The sequence below is a fragment of the Globicephala melas genome, chromosome 16 (assembly GCF_963455315.2).
Source record: "Globicephala melas chromosome 16, mGloMel1.2, whole genome shotgun sequence".
NCBI classification, from domain to species: Eukaryota; Metazoa; Chordata; class Mammalia; order Artiodactyla; family Delphinidae; genus Globicephala; species Globicephala melas.
This window is the reverse complement of record NC_083329.1, coordinates 64,965,914-64,991,456: the sequence shown is the minus strand read 5'-3', so window position 1 is coordinate 64,991,456 and position 25,543 is coordinate 64,965,914. Positions and strand designations below refer to the sequence as shown.

Below are 25,543 nucleotides of genomic sequence, written 5' to 3'. Positions count from 1 at the left end.
CACATACAAAAATGGGTTATAGGGCTTTGTGGAAGATTTAAGAAATAGAAGGTTGCGTTTCTCGTTCTCCAGAACGATATAGTCTAGCTATAAAATTTATAAAATTTCTTTAAAATTTTCTCCAAATGGGGTGGGAGAAGCCTGTTAACACTTTTTTGACATATTTATTTATTTTAAAGAGAATGCATAGAATTAAGTATAATAACCATTTATTTTTTTAAAATGCATCTGCTGTGAAAGAAAGCTACCTGTGAGTAGCTACCTGTGAGATATCTGCCTGTGAGAAATAAGTATCATCTCTGACCCCTTGCTTTAAGCTCTTTTGTTTTAGGAATCCATTTAACTTTTTGATAAATAGACAACCTTAAATGAATTTTAGGGCAAAACTTGTCTCTTTGTATCCCCAAAATTCAAAAAGAGTTACAATAGGATTTCAAATGGTAGCCTCATTTTGTTATAAGTAGAGTAATTAAAAGGATTAGAAAAAGTTCTCCCCTTTTTTAGACAGATAGTCTGCATGAACTACAGAGGCTTACAGATAACCCTTTGCCTTCCATCCCTAGCCACCACAGGAGCAGTTCTGGGACTGCTAGACAACTGAAAATTCTCGCCTTCAGGCAAAGGGCTAAAAACAGTATCAATAATCTCTGAATAATGCATGTGATAGAAACCATAGAAAATAAAAGGCATATGAAAAACTGCAATAAAAATAATCCCAGTATGGTCTGATCCCAAAGGAAAGAGATTCCTAATTTTGCCACCACCTAAATAAGTGATGAATACAAATAAATACAAGGCAGTGTGTAATAAGTACCATGAGTGACCACGATGCCATTCTTTTTATTCTGAATACATTTTTCTCCTCTTCCCCATTTTAGTCTTTTGAGTGGCTTCTAGCCACCAAGGCCCACTTCAAACTCTATTTCTTTTTTTGAACTATTTCCTAATCAACCCACCAGGAATCACCTGCATCCTCTCTCTGGTCATGTTGCCCTCACTACGATGCATTTAGTCTTCAATGGTTCACAAGTTGTTGCACACGTATTAGCCTCCTCTCCCCAGACAGGAACTGACTTGTTAATTAACACTGACTAGGAAATTGCAACCCCCCATTCCTACCTTTCTCAACATGACCCACAAGGAAATAATGAGTATATACTAAGTATCCTGTAACCCCTGTGCACCATCCATTTCTGCATAATTCCTTCATCTACTCTAGCAACACTAATAGAAGACTATACCCTTAAAGTAGGAAGCTGGGTAATTCTTAGTGAATTTACCATCTTCTTTGTTGTAGATAATTATAACTTGCTTAAAATTCTGTTTTGGAAAATTGTCAAAGTTCAGCAATTAATGATAGTAAACACCTATGTTTTCCTCATTTTTGATAACTGGAAGAGCACTTTCCCCCTCTTCAGTTCTCTAGCACTATTGTTATTGCCTGTGGTTCTGCAAAAATTACTGAAAGTCCGGGGGGGGGGGCCTTCAAGATGGCGGGGAAGTAAGACATGGAGATCCTCCTCCTCCCAACAAATACATCAAAAATACATCTACATGTGGAACAACTCCTACAGAACACCTACTGAACGCTGGCAGAAGACCTCAGACTTCCCAAAAGACAAGAAACTCCCCATGTACCTGGGTAGCGCAAAAGAAAAAAGAAAAAACAGACACAAAAGAATAGGGACAGGACCGGCACCTCTGGGAGGGAGCTGTGAAGGAGGAAAGGTTTCCACACACTAGGAAGCCCCTTCGCAGGTGGAGACTGCGGGTGGCGGAGGGGGGAAGTTTCGGAGCCGCGGAGGAGAGCGCAGCAACAGGGGTGCAGAGGGCAAAGCGGTGAGATTCCACACAGAGGATCAGTGTCGACCGGCACTCACCAGCCCGAGAGGCTTGTCTGCTCACCAGCAGGGGTGGGTGGGGCTGGAAGCTGAGGCTCGGGCTTCGGAGGTCGGATACCAGGGAGGGGACTGGGGTTGGCTGCGTGAACACAGCCTGAAGGGACTAGTGCACCACAGCTAGCCGGGAGGGAGTCCGGGAAAAGTCTGGACCTGCCGAAGAGGCAAGAGACCATTGTTTCGAGGTGCATGAGGAGAGAGGATTTCTTCCCTGTCTGCCCAGAGAAGGCAGAGCACCACCTAAACAAGCTCCAGAGATGGGCGTGAGCCGCGGCTATGAGCTCAGACCCCAGAGACGGGTATGAAACGCTAATGCTACTGCTGCAACCACCAAGAATCCTGTGTGCAAGCACGGGTCACTATCCACACCACCACTCCCAGGGTCCGGTGATCCAGGGACAACTTCCCCAGGAGAACACACGGTGTACCACAGGCCATTGCAAAGTCATGCTAGCCTCTGCCGCCACGGGCTCACCCCTCATTCCAATTATAACTACTGTAGCTCTCCCTCCCCCTGGCTTGAATGGCCAAGAGCCCCCTAATCAGTTGCTGCTTTAATCCCATCCTGTCTGGGCAGGGAACAGATGCCTGAGGGCAACCTAAATGCAGAGGTGGGGCCAAACCAAAGCTGAACCCCCTGAGTTCTGAAAACAAAGAAGAGAAAGGGAAATTTTTCTGTGCAGTCTCAGGAGCAGTGGATTAAAACCTCACAATCAACTTGATGTACCCTGCATCTGTGGAATACCTGAAGAGACAACGAATCATCCCAAAACTGAGGTGGCAGACTTGGGGAACAACTGTAGACTTGGGGTTTGCTGTGACTGATTTGTTTCTGAGTTTTATGTTTATCTTAGTTTAGTTTATACTGCTTGCTAACATTGGTGGATTTGTTTATTGGTTTGATTGCTCTCTTTTATTTTCTATTATTATTTATTTTTAATTTTTTATTTTAATAATTTAAAAAAATCATTATTATTTTTTCTTTCTTTTTTTCTCCCATTTTTTCTGAGCCATGTGGCTGACAGGGCTTTGGTGCTCCAACCTGCTGTCAGGCCTGAGCCTCTGAGGTGGGAGAGCCGAGATCAGGACATTGGACCACCAAAGACCTCCCGGCCCCATGTAATATCGATCGGCAAGAGCTCTCCCACCCAATTGGTGGTATAATAAAAGTACCTGGCTGCTCTAAATTGCATCAAGCCTCTAGGCTAGACAAATCATATCCCAGAATTCTGAGGGAACTGGCAGATGTTGACGTAGAACTACTTTCAGTGATTTTCTTTTTTAACATCTTTATTGGAGTATAATTGCTTTACAATGCTGTGTTAGTTTCTGCTTTATAACAAAGTGAAACAGTTATACGTATACATATGTCCCCATATCTCTTCCCTCTTGCATCTCCCTCCCACACTCCCTGTCCCACCCCTCTAGGTGGTCACAAAGCACCCAGCTGATCTTCCTGTGCTATGCAGCTGCTTCCCACTAGCTATCTATTTTACATTTGGTAGTGTATATACGTCTATGCCACTCTCTCACTTCGTCACAGCTTACCCTTCCCCCTCCCCATATCCTCAAGTCCATTCTCTAGTAGGTCTCTGTCTTTATTCCTGTCTTACACCTAGGTTCTTCATGACCTCTTTTTTTTTTTTTTTTTAGATTCCATATATATGTGTTTGCATATGGTATTTGTTTTTTTCTGACTTACTTCACTCTGTATGACGTTTTGGCTATAAACACTACACTATTATTAATGCGAGAAATTCTTCCACAGAGAGCTGGAAACACAATACAATGCCCAATACAATCTCTAAATATTAAATTAAATCAGCTTAAAAATGAAAGAAAAGGAAAACTATTTCCAATTAACCAACTGGACAATAAAGCAGTATGAAGCAGATACTGCCATATGGCATTTCAGGGTATCTGATACTGGTTATTCCATTCACTTCCAGAGTGTGGGGGACATGCTAAAAACTTCAGTATCATAAATATCTTTTTAAAATTTATGATTCATTTTCCCTCTATTCATACTGAAAATAGTCACGAGCTCATTTCTATGGTTTACACTTAAATCAACAAAGAACTGTGACCTTGGGTAACAGGTCACCTAGAGTAATACTGATGTTTTCCCAAATTCTTTCTTAAAGACAGGTAGAAGCAATGGAATAGGTGGTGGAACAAAAAATAAATTATCCTGTCAGACATAGAATTGTTGAGAGATTGGAAGGTTAAGAAACAGGAAATGTAACAAATCTTATTTACAGAAGGGAGGAAGGCTCAAGACATTCATTTTTAAGTAACTTTAATTTAGAGTCAACCAATATTGTTGAGAGGACTCTATGCCACATTACTCTGCTATACACTTTCACAGCCATTGTCTATTTAGCTTCAAAAATTACCCATGAGGTAGGAATTATTATTGCCATTTTACAGAATAAGGAAACAAAGGATATTAAGCAATTTGCCCAAATCTACGTAACTGGTAAGTGAGGGAGGGCTCATGATAAACAGTGATGTTCTCTGCAAGATGAGGGATGAGGGAGCTATCCCCGGTTGTGTGCTGAATGACAAAAGCAGAGGAGAAGGTGTGAATGGTGCTTCCATTCACCAATCTGCAGCAAATATTTGCCAGGCCATACCCCATTAGCTTCCAATTAAACTATGTCTACTTTTTGGTATATTAACATGTTGACCACAATAGGATAGCACATGCATATATCACTATAACTCAGGATGACAAAAATGATTCCTGGCCTGCCCATAAACTCTCAGAGTTCTTTTTCCACCCCACCACCTTAACCATCACACTGGAGGATCACTTCCCATGAGGATAAAAGAGAAACCAAATTATGCTAAAAATACGATTAATGACTATGAGGAAAGCTGATATTAGAATGTATTCTAAAAAGCCATGATTTAAACTTGAATTTGATGTGATCAATGGGACAAGTTTAAAGAGACTATAGTTAAGGATAAAAACGAAAAGCTTCTGTTTACATAATATTTCATTAGTATCTGGAGATACAGAGATCAATGCAGTAATTAATGACATAGCTGTGATTCCTTACATCTTATTAATCGTTAACAGATATAAAAGTGTGTATATAATTGGGAAATTCAGCTAAGCTTCATTATAAAAGGAAAAATACACTAGAAGTCATTTTTGTTTAGCTCATGTATTAAAACTATTTCCACCAGGCAGTAATGACAGCAATCTAAGAAAATTTCCTAACAAGTAGATAGCACACAGTGATACATAAAAAGAAATCTTTTGATTTTTTCCCTTTATTTTCTGTATCATTTTCACATTCTCCTTCAGTTAACTGGACACTTAGCTAAGTCATATATGTCATATGTCATATATGTCATAATGAAAACCTTTCACTAAACTCCTAAGGAAACAGTTTTTAGCATCACCATATCTACTGTGACAATTATGCTAAGACCAAAAGACGAACCTTGATTCTTTTCAATCCATGGAATAATATGGTGGGTGAGTCATAAAGAAATTATTTTACCGTCTAGTGTTCAAAATAAAAATACACTAATAAAGCTGTATTTTAAAATGGTACATCTACATAAAGTATGATAATGAAGTGATTTCTAATTTGATTAAATGTCATAATCACTATTTTTCTTAATTTAATAATTAAGAAACAAAGGCAAAAATGTTATCACATGATCAATACCAGAATTTAATTAAGTAGGCCATTGGACAAATCAGAAGATCCTTACAGAATTTCAGAGGTCCTCGACTGCCAAAAGTAAATTCAGTTTTGGACAATAAAGAAAAATGTTGGAAAGTAAGGCTGGATCACTGAAGCACGGTTTCCATTTATTTCTTCAATGTTAGGGGTCAAAGAGGAAATTGCCTCAGTGCTTCTCTACTTCACTGAAACAAAACTTTAGCTCACAGTGAATAAACTATGTAAGAAATCACTTTAATGACCTTTATCGAGATACTACTGGATACAAGATACTGTGCTAAATGGTCTGGAAACATACATAAATAACAGGTGTATTATTTTTTAGGGCTGCTGTAACACAATATCACAGACTAGGTGGCTTCAGCAACAGAGATTTATTTTCTCAGTCTGAAGGCTGCAAGACCAAGATCAAGGTGTGGCCAGGGTTTGCTCCTTCTAATGCCTCTCCTTGGCTTGTAGATAGCTGCCTTCTCCCTATGTCTTCACCTGGTCTTCTCCCTCTGTACATGCCTATGTCCTAATTTCCTCTTCTTATAAAGACACTGGTCATACTGGATTACGGCTCATCCTAATGACCTCATTTTAACTTATTTACATCTTTAAAGACCCTGTCTCCATATATAGTCACATTCTGAGGTACTGGGGGTTATGGCTTCAATGTGTAAATTTTGGGGAACTCAACTCACCCAACAACAGTAGCATTCCCGCCCTCTGGGACTTTTAAAATAATAGAGAAAAACATAAAAGTAACAGTAACATAAGGCAGAAAGTGGCGAAAGTTACAGCAGGAATTCAAAATTATGAAGGAGCATAGAAAGGCTTAAAGGAGGAAAAAGTTTAAAGGATTTAGAAGGTTTTCTAAGGACAGGATTGCAGCAGACTTGAGATGAATGTCGTGAAAAGGGCAGAAAATGACATGATCAGAATAGGCACTGTGTAGGGCTAATTTTTCTTTTAATAATCAAACCTTACTCTGATTGACATATATTATGCGTTTAAGATGATAAAGGTCATTTGGTTGCTGACAGCAAAAGCGGCAATATGAAATCATATTTTCTTCAGCGTTCTATGTAAAATATACCACAGGCAAATTAAACATATCATTTTAATTCCCAACATATCATTTGCACTTGTGGGCATTTTTGAAAAGAAATAGAATACAGAGAGAAGTGGAATTGTACCCGCCGTACACCAGAAGTAGATATGGATAATAAAAGTCCAACAGCAATTGGATTATCCTTGTAAGAAATCTATATATCAAAAAACTATGCCTATAGTAGCTCTTTTTTTCTGAGGGTCATTTCGCAAATTTATGTGATGCAACAGTATTTTAAATTCTCTCCTGTTATAAAGTGTCACTATCTGAGTAAAAAAAAAAAAAGTAGATTTGTGATATTTTATTACCAGTGAGCACAACCTATGTTCATCTGCCCAACACACTACTCTTAGTCCTGTTTGCAAAATAAGTAATATTTCTGACAATAACAAAGAAATATTCTCAATTTTAATTGATTTTATTTAAAAAGAAGAAGAGAGTAGTAAGGAACCTCACAAAATACCCTTTTATATTATCAGAGGAGAAAAATGCTGAACGTTCAATGAAATTGATACTAAATTTGTGCTTCCTTATAACTTCTTACATGTGTCACTGGCAGATAAAATGAATTTTTACTTACTACTTAAAATTACAGTTCAATAGCACTCAGCCATGTGACATTAAAAATGTGGTAAAGTACAGGATTTTCATTTTGTTTCCGGATATTTTTCCAAAGGCATATTGAAGTTCTCTTGTCTATTATCACGGCAATTATTTAGGTTAGTGTCGGAAAATGTTTGAAAGACATATGAATTCCGCATTTCATATCACTTGTTAGTCCCTAAATAAGCAGAACAAAATTTAAGTTCAGTGAATTACACAAACAAAATTAAAGTACTCAGATTTTACATTAGGAAGTAAAGATCTTGGCACATAAACCTTTAGCACTGCAGGAAGTGAGCTTCATTTTTCACACTGGTGAAAGGTACAGAGCGATCATTCTGTACAATTATATAGCGAGGCAGAGCCTTGATTTGGATACAGTACTATACCAAAAAAACCCCAAAACTCATTTTGCATAGCTATGCTTAATGTTTGCAGTTGCCTAAAGTAGTTATGCTACTTATATACAATCTGGCTTTGCTCTAAAGCCTGTGTTGGGAGGCTCTGAAACGTAAACAGAGTAAAATCTGCCCCAGATCACTGGGAAATTACTTCTGCAGAAATCAAATGAGAGTTTATTAAGTAAAACAGATTTGGTTAAACTAATGTTTGTTAAGTACCTCCTGTATATCAAACACTGTGTAAGACACTGCAATGAAGGAAAACCTAACAATCTGCACACATCCATGGTGCGTGGTTGCTTCTCTTTCTTTGACTTAATTTTTTACTAATCTGATGTTTTGAGTGGTGGTGTTTTTGGATGTTTTCGCTTACCTTTAAATTCTTCAGAATCTCACTAAACTCTGATGTGGGAAGAAAGAGTCTCATATTCCCAGCCAAACCATATTTAGTCTAGCTCAAAGGGATATTTATTTTGCATTATCATGATCATACAAAATTGTCCAGCTGTGTCCACATGGACAACCAAAGATTTATAGAGGAAGGGACTTGAGCTTTTGTTAATTATTTGACTCAAAAGCTGAATGAGTAACAAATTGAAAGTTAGGCTTAAGAGTTATTTACATCTATCTCCTTGATTCAAGAAAGTTCCAGATGGAGAAACTCTGAATCATGGCCTAAACATGACCTTCATATTTTAACATTTAAAAAAATAGCCAAAAGCTATTTTGCAAAAATAATTTTTTTTTTTTTTTTTTTGCGGTATGCGGGCCTCTCACTGTTGTGGCCTCTCCCGTTACGGAGCACAGGCTCCGGACGCGCAGGCTCAGCGGCCACGGCTCACGGGCGCAGCCGCTCCGCGGCATGTGGGATCTTCCCAGACTGGGACACGAACCCGTGTCCCCTGAATCGGCAGGTGGACTCTCAACCACTGCGCCACCAGGGAAGCCCGCAAAAATAATTTTTAATAGGAGACAATCTGACGTGATTAAAAGGTAACTAAAAGTAACATTATTATTATTTATTGTATCAGAGAATTTGAGCAATTCAGGAATTCTCTGTGACAGGTCTCTATACATTAAATTTGATTATACTAGCCAAATTCATTCTAGGGGGAGCAATAAATAGAAATATCTATGGAACTCTTAGAGTTCTTGGCCTAAATGATCACACACATATTAATAACAGCATTTCTTAAGAAAAATAGAAGTTAAAAAAAATATGCACCAAAATAAGCACATGCACACACACTATGGAACAGCTATTTAAACCATATAAATATTAATGCAAAAAATTATAAATTCATTTATTTAAACAGTGACAGTGTAAATGTATATCATGCCTTAATAAAAGTACTTTTAATTAATACAGCCACCACACTTTTTTTTGTTAAATATGATAGACAAAAACTAATAAAACCATCATAAATCAATAGTTTTAGAAGAAGTTACCATTGTTCCTTAGCAGGTTTTTATACTTTGAAAATGATGTTAACTAAAAATGCAATGGTTTATGATAACTTAAAATTTTCAAATAACTAGATTTTATAACCCAGTTCACAAAGAAGAGTAGAGTCACAAAGCTGAATAGTTAGGTGGAGAGAATTTATATGCAATTTATTATGAAAACATAAAGTACATAAATCACCATCAAGATGGTGGATGCAAATTTTCAAGAAGACATTGAATAATGCCATGGGAATTTAAATGTGGCTATAATATATTGAATTATTTAGATACACAAAAAAGCACGTTTTTCATTACTCCAATGATCATTATACAGTATTAGTACTGTATCCAAAAAACAAAATTTAATCTACATATGAAAGTTCCTGAAATTGACTAAATTGAAAAGGCTATGGGAAGTTGTGTGGCAGTTGGTTTGCATGGCACTGAATATTTAAAAATAATATATTACAATTAAGTGTTAGAGTTCTGGTGATTTCAAGTCTTATCAATGTTTTTTGTTGTTCCTCATTTAGATTTTTAATAGTCATAATCTGATGACCAAAAAACACATGAAAAGCTGCTCAACATCACTAATTATTAGAGAAATGCAAATCAAAGCTACAGTGAGGTATCACCTCACATCAGTCGGAATGACCATGATCAAAAAGTCTACAAACATTAAATGCTGGAGAGGGTGTGGAGAAAAGGGAACCCTCCTACATTGTTGGTGGGAATGTAAATTGATACAGCCACTATGGAGAACAGTATGGATTCCTTAAAAGGAACTAAAAATAGAACTACCATACGATCCAGGAATCCCACACCTGGGTATATATCCAGAGAAAACCATACTTCAAAAAGATACATGCACCCCAATGTTCATTACAGCACTATTTACAATAGCCAAGACATGGAGGCAAACTAAATGTCCATTGACAGAGGAGTGGATAAAGAAGCTGTGGTACATATATACAATGGAATATTCCTCAGCCATAAAAAAGAATGAACTAATGCCAGTTGCAGCACCATGGATGGACCTAGAGATTGTCATACTAAATGAAGTTAAGTCAGACAGAGAAAGACAAACACCATAAGATATCACTCATATGTGGAATATAATTTTTTAAATGAACTTATTTACAAAACAGAAACAGACTCACAGATTTTGAAAACAAATTTGTAGTTACCACAGGGGAAACATGGTGGAGAGGGATGAATTGGGAGCTTGGGATTAACATATACACACTACTACATATGGAATAGATAAACAACAAGGACAGCACAGGGAACTCTACTCAATATTCTGTAATAACCTATACGCGTATAGAATCTGAAAAAGAATGAATATATGTATATGTATAACTGAATAACTTTTCTGTACACCTGAAACTAACACAACATTGTAAATCAACTATACTCCAATAAAATTTAAAAAAATAGTCATAATCTAAAATTATTATTTAACAGGTACTGTACTAGTATCACGAAAACTTGAAATATCAGAGCAACTGATTCCCTACAAGAAAATCTATGATATAGAAAGGAAACAAGCACTTGTAAAATTATCTATAAATGGATGCAAACTCTTAATTTATTTGTAAATTCCTGCTAATTATATGTTTTAAAAATTGTTACAGAGAACCAGGTTGAAAATTGGTTACTGTACATCCGTAATTTATAGAGATGAATGAAATAACATTATAGTGAACTTGGATTATGCTCGGAATCTTCTTTGAATTAAATCCTGTAAGTCCTTATAATAAGCTACTAAATGCCAATATGAAAGAGTGATCACATATTCAAGTAACAATAAAAAAGGATGAGGTTTCAAAGTCTGGCTGTCATATGGTTCCTTTCCTTATAGAAAGATAGCCTTGGCGTTTTTCCCAACAATTTTACCACACTGTAATTGGCATCTGAGGGCTTGTTTCCTCTATTAGACTACAGATCCTCTGTGAATAAGTCCGATGATACCACTGTATCTCTTCGGTGAATAGAAATTGATCAATAAGTAGTTGTTAACTGACACAATAAATGATTAACTTACCAATACCAAAGTATTAATTGGGTGCTTGCTTCAAGAAAATTCATTCCTCCATTACTCACCATCAAGATTGCTAATAAGATGGTAGCACAGAATATCATTTAAAACTTGTTGACATGTCCCTGTGGGAAACTTTTCAGCTTTAGCTTTGAGTTTTATATACCCAAAGTGAGAAAATTCTATTGCCTGAGGCAGGTTTTGGTTATTTTGATGCCTTAGATCTTGTAATCCAATGGAAGGAAACTGTCTGTCATGCAGATATGCTTATTAAGAGGCAAGTGCTTTCATCAAAATCCTTAGCAAAGGGAAAATTATAAAATCTTAGGAAAGTTACACAGGGGACTTTAATTATGCATGTAATAACAAATGTGACAAGGGTAAAAGTTTGTAAAGCTTTACAGTAAGATTACATTGTTTATCATTCTACATATTCTAGTCTTTTATGGATGCTTGAAATGTTTCACAATAAAAATATTTTCAAAAATCTAGCCATCCTTTCCCCACCCTTGTCCACAAAATAAGGGTAAAAAATAACGTAAAATCTCACAAAATATTATTCCATCAGAGATTGACCCTGGTTGATGAAGTTTTAGGTATTTTTCACATTCACAAAGCGTTTTCTTAAAATGTATTACAGAGATTCACAATCAAGTTCCATAATACTGGATGATCAGCACTATTTGGTGAGTTTCAGGTGCTGATATGGGTGGCCTGGGAAGATTTCTCTGTTACACCAGGCACACAATCCACCATGCCAGCTGTTTTTGCACATCGATATTTACTTCTCCTGTTCACTCTCTTTTACCATAAAAGTTTAAGATTTCAATTAGGTCCTATTTGTTTATTTTTGTTTTATTTTCATTACACTAGGATGTGGATCAAAAAAACTATTACTGTGATTTATGTCATAGAGTGTTCTGCCTATGTTTTCCTCTAAGAGTTTGATAGTTTCTGGCCTTAGATTTAGGTCTTTAATCCATTTTGAGTTTATTATTGTGTGTGGTATTAGAGAGTATTCTAATTTCATTCTTTTACATGTAGCTGTCCGTTTTCCCAGCACCACTTATTGAAGGGACTGTCTTTTCTCCATTGTATATTCTTGCCTCCTGTGTCATAGACTAGTTGACCACAGGTGCATGGGTTTATCTCTGGACCTTCTATCCTGTTCCATTGATCTAGATTTTTGTTTTTGTGCCAGTATCATACTGTTTTGAGTATTGTAGCTTTGTAGTATAGTCTGAAGTCAGGGAGCCTGATTCCTCCAGCTCCATTTTTCTTTCTCAAGATTGCTCTGGCTATTTGGGGTCTTTTGTGTTTCTATACAAACTGTAACATTTTTTATTCTAATCCTGTGAAAAATGCCATTGGTAATTTGACAGGTATTGCATTGAATCTGTAGATTGCTTTCTGTAGTATAGTCATTTTGAGTATTGATTCCTCCAATCCAAGAACATGGAATATCAGTCTGTTCATGTCATCTTTGATTTCTTTCACCAGCATTTTATAGCTTTCAGAGTACAGGTCTTTTGCCTCCTTAGGTATGTTAATTCTTAGGTATTTTATTCTTTTTGATGCGATGGTAAATATAATTGTTTCCTTAATTTCACTTTCTGATCTTTCATTGTTAGTATATAGAAATGCAAAAGATTTCAAAGCTTTTGCACAGCAAAGAAAACCATCAACAAAATGAAAAGACAACCCACAGAATGGGAGAAAATATTTTCAAATGAAGCAACTGACAGGTGATTATCTCTAAAATATACAAACAGTTCATGCAGCTCAATATCAAAATATAAACAACCCAATCAAAAAATAGGAAGAAGATCTAAATAGACATTTCTCTAAAGAAGACATACAGATGGCCAAAAACACATGAAAAGATGCTCAACATGACTAATTATTAGAGAAATGCAAATCAAAACTACAACGAGGTATCACCTCACACCCATCAGAACAAAAATCTACAAACTATAAATGCTGGAGAGGGTGTGGAGAAAACAGAACCCTCCTACACTGTTGGTGGGAATGTAAATTGGTACAACTATTATGGAGAACATTATGGTTTAAGGAACATAAATGTTCCTTATAAAACTAAATACAGAGCTACCATATGATCCAGCAATCCCACTCCTGGGCATATGTCCTGAGAAAACCATAATTCTAAAATATACATGCATCCCAATGTTCATTGCAGCACTATTTACAATAGCGAAGACAGGGAAGCAACATAAATGTCCATCAACATAGGAGTGGATAAAGCAGATGTGGTACATATATACAATGGAATATGACTCAGCCATTAAAAAGAATGAAATAATGCCATTTGTAGCAACATGGATGGACCTAGAAATTGTCATACTGAGTGAAGTCAGACAGAGAAAGACAACTATCATGATATCACTTATATGTGGCATCTAAAAAAATGGTACAAATGAACTTATTTACAAAACAGAAATAGAGTCACAGATGTGGAAAATAAACTTATGGTTACCAGGGGGAAAGTGGGGAGAGGTAAATTGGGAGATCGGTATTGACATATACACACTACTATGTACAAAACAGATAACTTATAAGGACCTACTGTATAGCACAGGGAACTCTACTCAATACTCTGTAATGACCTATATGGGAAAAAAATCTAAAGAAGAGTTACATGACCACGTATAACCGATTCACTTTGCTGTACACCTGAAACTAAGACAACATTGTAAATCAACTATACTCCAATATTTTTTTTTTAATTTAAGAATAGTAGAAGTCATAATAAAATACAGAAAATAATCTACCTACTTCAATAATAATAGAGGCTATTTCTTCATCAGATTTTGTTGATATTATCTTTAAGAATAAAGCATTACAAATATAATCAAAGTCCCATAGGTACTCTTTTTCAGTGCCATCCAACTCCTCTTTCTGCAGTTATTCACTCTTAAGTATTTGTTTTGTATGACTTCTATGCCTATTCCTACTGTTCCTATTGCCTAAAACTTGCTAATTACTTAACATTGCTTTTTATTTTTTATTTAATTATTTTTAACATTGCTTTTTAAAAGCTGTCCTATTCACATGTGAAACAAGTTTATTTGTTTTAACTACTACGTTTGCTGCTATTTATTCATTCTTCTACTGATGGGTGTTTATATTACTTTCAAGTTTTATTTTAAAAAATCCATAATGATCATACTTATACAAGTCTTCTTTATGAATATGTGTACAAGTTCTCCAATAAATATAGAAAGATATTTGTGGCAAAATAATCCAGGTCCACATATTATTGTTTTGTTCTTCAAAGAGATTATAACAATTTACTTCCCAGAAGCAGTATATGAGAATTCTCATTTTACTACATCTTGTCTCATATTTGACATTATCGTAAATTTTTACTGTCTTAACATCTGATAGTTATACACCATAGATTTTAAGATAATTCTTCAGTTATTCTGATAAACTTTAAAGTACTAACTTTGGGGATAGGTTTAACAAAGATAGCTCCTTTAAAAAGATTTTTTTCTTTCTCATATCTGGTTTAAATTTTAATAATGGTCTGCCAATGGTATTAGTGATAATGGTTATCTTTTAATGGGCAACTTACTATGTCCCAGACACTCTTCAAATCATTAAAAATATATTATTTTATTTTTTTTAATCATGCAAGAATATGTACTCTAAGAAGGCAGGGAGTTTTGTCTGTTCTATTGACTATTCTATTTCCAGGATTTAAAACATTCTATCACTTAATACGTGTTCAGTAAGTATTTCTTAAATAAATTTAAAAATGTATCAGTTCATTTGGGCTACTATAACAAAATAACATAGACTGGGTAGCTCAAAAACAACAGAAATTTACTCCTCATTCTTCTGGAGGCTGGGAAGTCTAAAATCAAGGCACCAGAATGGTCACATGCTGGTAGAAGTCTTATTCCTGCTTCACATCCAGTGCCTTTCACTGTAACCTCACAGTGGTGGAAGGCGCTTGGGAACTCCGTAGGGTCTCTTTTATGAGAACACTAATTTAATTCATGAGGACTCCACTCTCATGACCTAAGGACCTCCCAAAGGCCCCACCTTCTAATATTTTCACATTGGATATGAATTTTGGGGAGACACATTCAGATCATAGCAAAATGATATAATTATTAGCATTTTACAGGAGGGCATTTAATGAGTCAGAGATTAATTTATTTCCTGAAGATCATAGATCTGGTAGGATCTGGCAGACTTGTCAATCTTAAGCATAGTTAGTTAGCCTCCTCCTAACAGACTCTTCTCTTTCTATGCTTTCCATAGATTCTAGAGATAAAATCTATCGTCTTCATGTCTAATCTATAAGAGTTCTTTTAGTGGTGACATTTTAGTGATCATGATATATGCTTTGTGAAAAGGGAATTCTTGGCTGCTTTACTCCAATATACATAAATTGTTCCCAGCACAGGCTCTGGAGCCACTCTGTAAGTGGAAGTTTTTATTGCTTTGTTAAAAAATCCCCTAGGATGCTATCAAAGTCCATACGTCTATGCCAACACAAATTTGAAAGCTCAGATACATGACTTCATATTTTCCAATCTTGTATCTGCACCCACCTGGGTGGCAGGAGGCATGCTTCTTTCTAGGTCCAGAGGAAGACCTTTGGAGAGCATATAGGGAAGGATCAGCCTGCTTTTCCTGCCTAAAACCCCTTCATCTCTAGCTGAAGTCTTTGGTTTTTCAGAATGCTTAAGAGCACCTCTTGGACTCATTAGCAGGTGTGGGGGGCCAGGGGTGGGGAGAGTGGGTATCACATGACAAAAATAAACTTTCCAGCTAATCCTTTGTCTGACCTATAAAGTGTCCACAGGATTCACCACATTAGGATTTTAAGTCATCCATATTACACTGATGAAATGCATGTGCTTGGAGTTGAAACACTGCCCAGAAATAACTAAGAACGAATGAAATTATGAGACTCACTTTGACTCTCTATTTTTGTTAAAAGTTTCTGCCAATATATCTGACTATGGCAAATAGTATGGCTATTAATAACTTCATACACTCACTGAAACAATTTTAAGGAAATCCTTTATTAAAGATCTATCTATTTATTAGTGCTATTTATTATGTCAGTAAGATTATTGATGATTACTACAGCTCTACCTTAAAGTTCTGGTAAAAATTCTCAAATCTGACTGATTTTGACAAAGTCAAAAAAGAACTTCTAATTATAGCTTTTCTGAAGATCTAATTCATAATATTCAAACAACAGTCCTGCTGTGTATTTACTGTTCATTCAGATAAGAGCATCTTGAGTGAACTTGCCTGTTAGTACATGGAATGATGCATGTTAAATTCCAGTTCATATGCCCAAAGTACTTTTCAGTCATGTAAGTACAGGCAGTAATTCAAAACATAACTATCAATAGAGCAATAATGGATTACTTTGAGGGAGCTTACTCAGTTACTTTTGAATGCACGCTTTCTCCCTGTTGTTCCATGACTTATGAAAAGCTGTGTGTATAATTTTTCTGGAGTCTCTACAATGACTGAGCCATATACCATCACATGAAAATATAATCGCAGAGGACTCAGAGGAAAAAACCTACAACCGCAACAAGACTCTCTCCTGATTTTAGCCACTGGCATAGAATATCCTGGCTGCAAGTCATCACTGAACTATTCTGATGAGGACCTTCGTTTCTTCCTAAATGCACACCTGGGTTTTTCAGCCTAAGCTAGGTTTAAGTCATCCAACTGGCTCTCACCTCACCTTCCTATTGTTATATCTTGTATGTGTGTGTCAGTCTTATGTTTTAATTTCTTGGAGGAGGGGTGGAGGGAGTGAGGGAACGCCTGCTTTATATTGGGATTACTTTCTTTTCACTTCTAAGAGCAATTAAAGCATTATGTAGCACTCACTCTACTTCTATAAGAATGTTTTTCAGCATCTGGAGTTACTTTTCTGAAGTATTGATGACACGACCATTTAAAATTTTAGACAGCTTATATTTTCTTAAAAATGCTCAGGGCTTTATACAGTGTTATCTGTTGACTTTCTGAGTCCAGTACCAATCCAGATGTACCCCCTGTTCCTGTAATACTGGCCAACTTGCTGTCCCTCAAACCCACCATGCACTTTCACATGCTTTTCTCTCTTTCAGTATTTGACTTGGTGGTTCACACCACTACATCAGTGTTAGATGTAGACTGAGGGGTCACCACTGTCTTGGAACTACAGATAACCTAAGCATTGCTAATAGAATGTGTCCCTCAGGGAAATACTGGGCTGATTTGATATTGAAACATACCAAGAACTTTTGGTCCAAACCACATTTACTCTTAAAATTCTATTATGCATAATTTGAGTATTCATCTCTATTTTGGAAGCTATGTAGCAACTTGGAAGACTCTATATATAATTCATAATTGTCATCTATTCCCCTGAAAAAAAAATAATCTCTTAATGTTTCTAAGTGCAGTGGAACATAGAAAAAAATTCAGGAATTTATCAAAGACAGTCCAGCATAGCAGATTTATTAAAGACTATTCCAGTATAGTATATGGCAAGTACATATACTAACCCAGAATCATTCCTTATGGAGGGTTTTTACTTAGTTTTTGTTCCTTTCCTTCAGTGTTTCTATATTCTTCACACTGTCTCATTTTCTAACATACTCTAGCAAACTTAAAGGCAATAAAAAGACCATCTCTCACTCATTTAAACATGTAAAAAAATGATATTTCAATAATTCAGTTCAACCAGTATCTCCTTAACAATGCTCCCCTCAATACCCTGACGCTCCAGCAGCATTAACTGCACACATTTGAGTTCCCTGGAAGCAAACATTGTGCGTTTTTCTTCTTTGCATCCTCCTCCACTTCCCAGCATACTGCCTTGTACATAGTTGATATTCAATACACTTTTATTGAAATTCATTTTTGTAGGGCTTCCCAGGTGGCACAGTGGTTGGGAGTCCGCCTGCCGATGCAGGGGACACGGGTTCATGCCCCGGTCCAGGAAGATCCCACATGCCATGGAGCGGCTGGGCCCATAAGCCATGGCCGCTGAGCCTGTGCGTCCGGAGCCTGCGCTCCGCGACGGGAGAGGCCACAACACTGAGAAGCCCGCGTACCGCAAAAAAAAAAAAAAAAAAAAAAAAATTCATTTTTGTAGAATATGATTTCAAATATCAACTTTAAAAGAATAGATCTCATGCCTTGATGCCTTTAATCAATTAAAATTTCAAATAGGTATATGTTGAAGAGATACATAAGAGAATGTATGATGATAATTGGTTATAATTATATTATATAATTTATCTTTGCATAGATATGTACTATGGGTCATTTTTTTACCCCAACACCTAACCCATAAACATTGTATGAGATTTAATAGTGCTTAGTCTGTGTGCAATTAACATTTGTATCTTGCTACTATTATGTATTTATCATTAACTTATGAAGAAAAAGAAAATCTATTTTCATTTGTCAAATGATTCTATTTTCATTTTCATTTGTCAAATGATTCTATTTTCATTTTCCTTCACAGAAGCCATAGATCACATTCACTACAATTTCATGAACACAAAGGACTTTGTTAGTGCATTTTTGATGGCAGTATCAGAGTTATACTTGTGTCACTAAGTCAAGGTCACAGAACATTGTGATGATTAATGCTTAGTTATTTTCCATTATTTGAATATTTTAAAAAATATTCATTCCAAGGCTGAACACCTTTAATGAAAGCGTAAGACGTAAATCCCCCAAATTAATCTTGCAGAATTGAGAAGGGGAATAAATACTTTTTTTTTTTTTTTTTCATTCAGCAAATACCTATTGAGAACCTTCAAGCAAAACTTTGGAAGCAGGAGGTTCAATTAAAAAGATTACATGATAATTCAACTAAGAGATAGTGGCTTGAACTAGAGTGATAGCAATGGACATGGACATTAAAGAGAAATGTAGGACATGGAATAAAGAAAATCTTTAAGCATCCTCCAATACTATAATTCACAAAGAATCAATATAATGTTACCTTTAAAATGAGAAAACCTTTTACAATAAAGGAAGAGCAGTGCTAATTCTAATCAATAAGTGGTCAATCTGTCTTTTAGAAAATTCCAAACCATTGTCAGTTGCTTCCTCCATTGCTCATGTGGTCCCCTCTCTCCAATAATCTCCACTGTCATAACTCTCATAAAGTTATCCTTTGTACTAATTTTTACTCATTATTTAATCTCCAGTACCTTTGGAGGGTTTAGCATTTAAAATTATGCAATAAATATTTAATGAATGAATGAAAGACTAAGTGAAACAAAGGTCATATCTTCACAAACCCTCACACTTAATCAGTTCTTAGTAACTGTTAAATAGGTCCAAGGCATCCCCTCTTCTATCAAAGTTTACTTCTTCTAAATTCAATTCCTTGGGATTATAGCTCACTATGAGTCAATTAATGCAATAGTTCAAAAAGATGATTCATGCGTTAATATGCTTCCTCTTTCAAATTTGTATCTTAGACAGAGATCTTAAATATTTTTTTTACTCTCACACAGATAATTAATACTCGGAATTTCAGGAACCATGGCAGGCTGGAAAGATGGAGTTTCTCAAATCTTATCACATGGACACATCTTCTGTCTATACAAAAGAGAGACGTTGATGTGGTCAAAGAATCTTTAGACCAGCTACTTTCTGACAGGTGTTTTGTTATATGTGTTTTCAGAGAGTGACAGAAAGCACTATGAATGGTGAGGGGATAAGCCCTGTAGTCAGTGATAAGACAGAAAGTTTGGGGACCAATGCATTTTGAAGACTTCTTCTAATTACCTGTAAGATGACAATGACAGTATTACATAAATAACATTAAACTAAAAAGAGGCTCTTGGGCTTCCCTGGTGGCGCAGTGGTTGAGAATCTGCCTGCCAATGCAGGGGGACACGGGTTCAAGCCCTGGTCTGGGAGGATCCCACATGCCGCGGAGCAACTGGGTCCGTGAGCCACAACTACTGAGCCTGCGCGTCTGGAGCCTGTGCTCTGCAACAAGAGAGGCCGCGATAGTGAGAGGCCCGCGCACCGCGATGAAGAGTGGCCCCCACTTGCCACAACTAGAGAAAGCCCTCACACAGAAACAAAGACCCAACACAGCAAAAAAATAAATAAAATAAATTAATAAAAAGAGGCTCTTTTGGACAACTGAATGTCAGAGAACTTAGTTTGCCAAACAAACACTTTGCTTTTGGAAGGGGGTTTGGTTTACTGTTTCATTTTATTTTTACACATAAAAATTTTAAAATATATAATACATTTGTGAGATAACTATATTCCTTATGATTTATTAAAAAAGGACTGATTGCACTTATGTTTGGAATTTTCTATGTATAGCAGGAAACAAAAACGGCTTCTGAAAATTGGTATTTCGACTTCTGTATCATGAGAAACTGGTGATTATATAAACATATAATTTTAAAATCATTATTTTAAAATAATGATATTTCTATGTTTAGAAATGAAATAAATAAAAGGCATTTGGTATTAAAAATGTCATTATTCCAAGAGCTACTAGTCAATATTGGATGATCTGATCATGTTAAAACATTATATAGGGCAAACATTTTACTACTGTGATCCCTACCTTTGCTAATGACAATAAAGTAATAAAGTCCAAGAATCTTTTCTCACTGATTTTAGGGTTTAATTTTTGTTTATATTTTAATGTGGAGAGATGATGTTCTGAGAATCCAACATCATCAAATCCAACTTTTTACAACTGACTCGGGAGGAAGTAAAAATCTTTTCAGGACCCCTATTCTTTTTCTTATAAAAAAGATCAAAATAATTGAGCATTGCTATCAACTACTGGAAGAAAGTCCAAGAAAAAGATGAAATGTCTATAAAAAAATGGAAAACATAATATTCTCAAGGTAATTCATAATTATGATATCCTATGAGCTAACCTGTCAGTCATTCTACCTGGCAAAACAGAGGAAGCAAAGTCTGTGAATACAAACAGCATATTCTAAAAGGTCATCGCAAAGTAGTACCAGAGAAGTCGTCCATCACTGATGATGACGATGAGAAAAAGAAAATCTGTCCCGCACAAAAGCTGCCAGATTGTCACCAAGATTAGCCATCTGAAGAAAGGTAACCCATCCATTGGTTGGTCTGTGATCTTGGACTTAGGACTTCTGGCTCAGTACTAAAAATAATTATAGAGCAGCTAGAGTCTTTCTCATTTATTTGACTAGGAAGATTTAGAGAGGAGACGCCATTATCTCTGGGAACAGATGTTCAAAAGTTATCATGTAACAAGAAACATCACTGGAGCTCATGCTAAACTCTCACAGGTACGTTTACGAAGACACAGAAACTTGAGAAAGCAGTGGACGCCACTAAGTGTTCGGGGTAAACACATTTTTTTCTCTAGCCATTTCCACTTTGTTTCTGCTGATAAAACCTCTGATTTTGTTTGTATAGTAAGTGACTAGTCAGAAAGGTTGAATTGTGACTGGTCTAAGCCCAGTGGTCTGTTAGGATAAGCTTATACCTAACATAAAAATAGGCTCACAAGAGCTATTTGTATGCATCTCTTCCCAATGCAGAGTTCAAAGATATCGCAGTGGCAGCTGGAAACTCACCCGTGTGGGAGTATTTATGTCACAGAAATCAGCAAGTGCTGCAAATTAGTACTACTACTCTCTCTGGCTCGAGTCAGTTGTTAACCATTTACCAGCACTCTAAGCCCATCATGGAAACCCCATTCCCTTTTGCCATCAATTGGTCCAGAAGTAGGTACAGGACCAAGTTCTGACTTATGATTAGAGAAAATCTGATGGAAGGCATCTGGGAAAGACTTCCTCCTTGATAAGTTAAAGCCAACAAGCCACCTTGCCTTCCTGCTTTAAGTGATATTGTGTAGCACTTTGAGATGTAAAATGAGGGAAGGTCAATAGAAATCCAGAGATGCCTACATAGGTCATTAATAACCTCAAACCACAACCAAACTGGCAATCAAAGGGCAGGAAAGTGAGAACAGTCCACACCAGGTATAGAAAATAGTGGAGTGCACTGTTTGTAGAGAATTTAAAAACAATAATGAAACACATTAAATATGAATCCACTTTTTATTATTACCCTGTACTGGCAATTCCAAAAAATGTTAGTGATAAGATACTCCTCCCCACATACAGGGACTATTCCTATCCAGGTCCTCCGGTGTGCTAGGGCCAGTAAGTCTAGAATCAACTATCTTAAACATCTAGTTACATGAGATAATTAAAGGTTTTTGTGATTCAAGCAACTTTCATATGAGTTTTCTGTTACATGCAGGCTCTTAAGTACTATGGTTTTTCACAGAAAGTAACAGACTCAGGTCAATCCAGCATTGAAAGGAAAATAGGAGCTTCTGCTCTGAGGACCCACAGAGTTGCTTAGATCCCAAGCTCCCCACAGCTCTAATCACACAAGCCCTGGCCAGTTATGGCTCCTATTCTTACACGTTCAGGAGATTCTCCCTATTCTGCCATCAGCTTTATTAAAATAAACTGCCTCTACAGTGACTAGTGTGAGTAGGTTTGCCTTGTAACCAAAAGAACCAACTAAAAATCAGAACCTGGCATTTAACAACTAAATCACAAAAGACTGACCCAACATAAGATGTTGATTGGATTCACACTGCAAAGTCTATACTAAGAGGATAGCAAACAGACAGAAATATGCTTAACAGAGCATTGCTTATAGTAGTTAAAATTTATCTAAATGCTCATGAAAGAAAAGATAAATGAATGATTTTTTGAAGAAAATATAACAATGTGGGAAAATTCAGCCAACTATTACCTGTAAAAAGGCAATACATAATTACACAATTATTTGAAAACACACACACACACACACACACATATATATATATATATGCTGGTTGGAAATAAATCACATATTAGTAGTTGTTATTTCTGAATAGTGTTATCAAGGGATTTTAATATCTCTCCTGTTCATTTTCTATTATTTTCAAAGTTTTAGCTCTAAAGAAATAAAACAATCTAAAGTAGTTCATTAGCACAAATTTCCTTTTCATTAGTATATTATGAAAATACACCAGGTTTCAAGATATTGTTCACAATGAGAAAGCATACATATATGAAAGTAATTAAATTGGTAAGGTAGATAAAATACAATCAGGAAACTTTAAAAAAGATAAAATGATGTTAGAAACTCATAAGAAATTGCATTTTATAAAAAGAATCATCACATTCCAAGAAACTCTCTCTCTCAGAAAAAAATATGTAATTTATTTTAGTGAGAGGCTTAATTTTTAAGAGAATAAAACAATTAAAAAGTATTTAGTTATTTGCTGTTACAACAGTATAATCAAAACCTGAGTTATGCTTCTGAGAATATAGCTTTATGAGAGTAATTTCACAATCTTGTGGGATGCTATTCTAATATATGATGAGAGAATTATCTGAATTTGACGTGGAATCTCAAGCCTGTCTGTCTGTTATTGATGTAGTTAGATGTTTAGTCTTGTTTATTTTATTCTTTAGATCACCACTATTCAAATACATATAGCGGTAGTTGAAGTATATATTATATCTCAAATCAATGAAGAGTTTTCCCATTAATATACATTTTTTTTTCTGAGTAGAGAAAAATCTGGTTGGGAAAAAAGTGCAGGAAAATGAAGAGATATAACTATATTAAAAGGAGGGGGGAATGATGATTTACTTGTAAAGCCAGGAAATGCCTAAATTTTCCACATGCTATTTTCAGTTATGCTTTGCCCATGAATAGGAATTTCTTTTAGAGAGTGTAACTTGTTGAGGTGCATGGATTACAAGGCATGAGGCTCATTATCCTAGGGTAGATCATATGTAGCAGCACTTTGCTTCAGAAAGGCTATCACTAGAAAAAAGTCTCATAATATTTCATAAAATTCATTACATTCAGTATCATCCTATTACAATTTGTATGGAAACACAAAAGACCCCGAAGAGCCAAAGCAATCTTGAGAAAGAAAAACGGAGGTATTTCATAAAATTACAAGAGCAAATATAGAAATTAAAAGATAAAACCATACCAGATACAGCAAGGAAGTCATCAATGCTTGTAATGTCATCTACAGCTTCAGTGAGGACATGGATATGATTCTCCCACGTGCATCTGTACATTTCCATGGTTTTTTTGACCACTTGACTTCTGGGTCTTGCAGCCAAAGCAAGTGCAGCATTAATAATCTGTAAAGATGTAGAACGTTCACATAGTGATTTCTTTCAGAATAGTTACCATTGTGCCTGTGACAGGTATTCTTTTTTTAAAAAAATTAGATATGTTTATGCCCTCATGTGTAACTCCTTCTTTGCTTTTGCTAATAGTTTAATTTTATTTTTGGTAATAATTTAATTAATTTTAGAACTGTCTGTTGAGCATCAATGCACTAAGAACTGCAAGAGATACAAAGATAATTGGTATCTGCCTACAAGAAGCTTGCATACTACTCAATGGGAAGGGCACCATATAACTCCAGCTCAGTTCGGGATGCAACACATGCCATAATTACAAAAATGATAGACGGTCTTTAGAAAGTAGAGATCACCTTCAGCAGAAGTTCTAAGAAAAGGCTGTGAAAAAGGTGCAGGAAAATGAAGAGATATAACTATATTACAGGGGGCGGGGAAATGATGATTAATTTGAAAAGCCAGGAAATGCTTACATTTAACTGGTCACTTGGATTCACATTGCACAACTATGTGGTGAATGCCCATTATATGCAAATCACGGGAATAAAAGCTTGACTTCCTTGAGGACTTGAAAATTTTTACCAGTACATATTCCCTGTTAATTCATTCAGTCATTCGTTTGTGCATTCACTCATCATTCAGTATTTCGAATATATTCTGAGTGTTTTTTTTTTTTTAATGTATCAAGCACTGTTCTTGATTTTAGGGATATGGCAGTGAACAAGACACAAGCAAAAATCATTTTCTTCATGGAGCTTATATTCCAGTTAGGGGAGGCAGGTAAATAGCAAGTTAAATAAGTAAAATATATATATGGTCTCTTCGATGGTTATAAGAAATAAGGAGAGAAACAGAGCAGAGAAGGGGGAGAAGGGGTGGAATGGTGGTGAGGGTAGGAAGTCTGCAGTTTTAGCAAGGCCTCACACTGAAGTGGACATCATGGGTGAGAAAGTATTGTGGAGCAGAGAAGTAGCAATATTCAGAAAGTGAGAAAGCAGGCTAAATGCTATGAGAATGGTGAGCAGGCTCACCTAGACCCTGGCTATGCATAAGGAGTCCTTGACCATCTTGCTCAGGACTGTGACCTTATTTGGAAGGTACTGGAGCGTCATTTAAACTTTTGAGTGATCTGCTCAAAACTATACT

The 25,543-nt window shown here is 36.0% G+C and overlaps 1 protein-coding gene across 1 annotated transcript in view; it reads right to left on the bottom strand.

The window, feature by feature from the left end:
• CTNNA3 (catenin alpha 3) overlaps positions 1-25,543 on the bottom strand; it is a 1,571,950-nt gene that overhangs the window by 457,425 nt on the left and 1,088,982 nt on the right. The window contains exon 11 of the mRNA XM_030862371.2: positions 24,238-24,394. Within this exon, the coding sequence (XP_030718231.1) occupies positions 24,238-24,394 (157 nt within the window). The remainder of the gene's footprint in view (positions 1-24,237; positions 24,395-25,543) is intronic.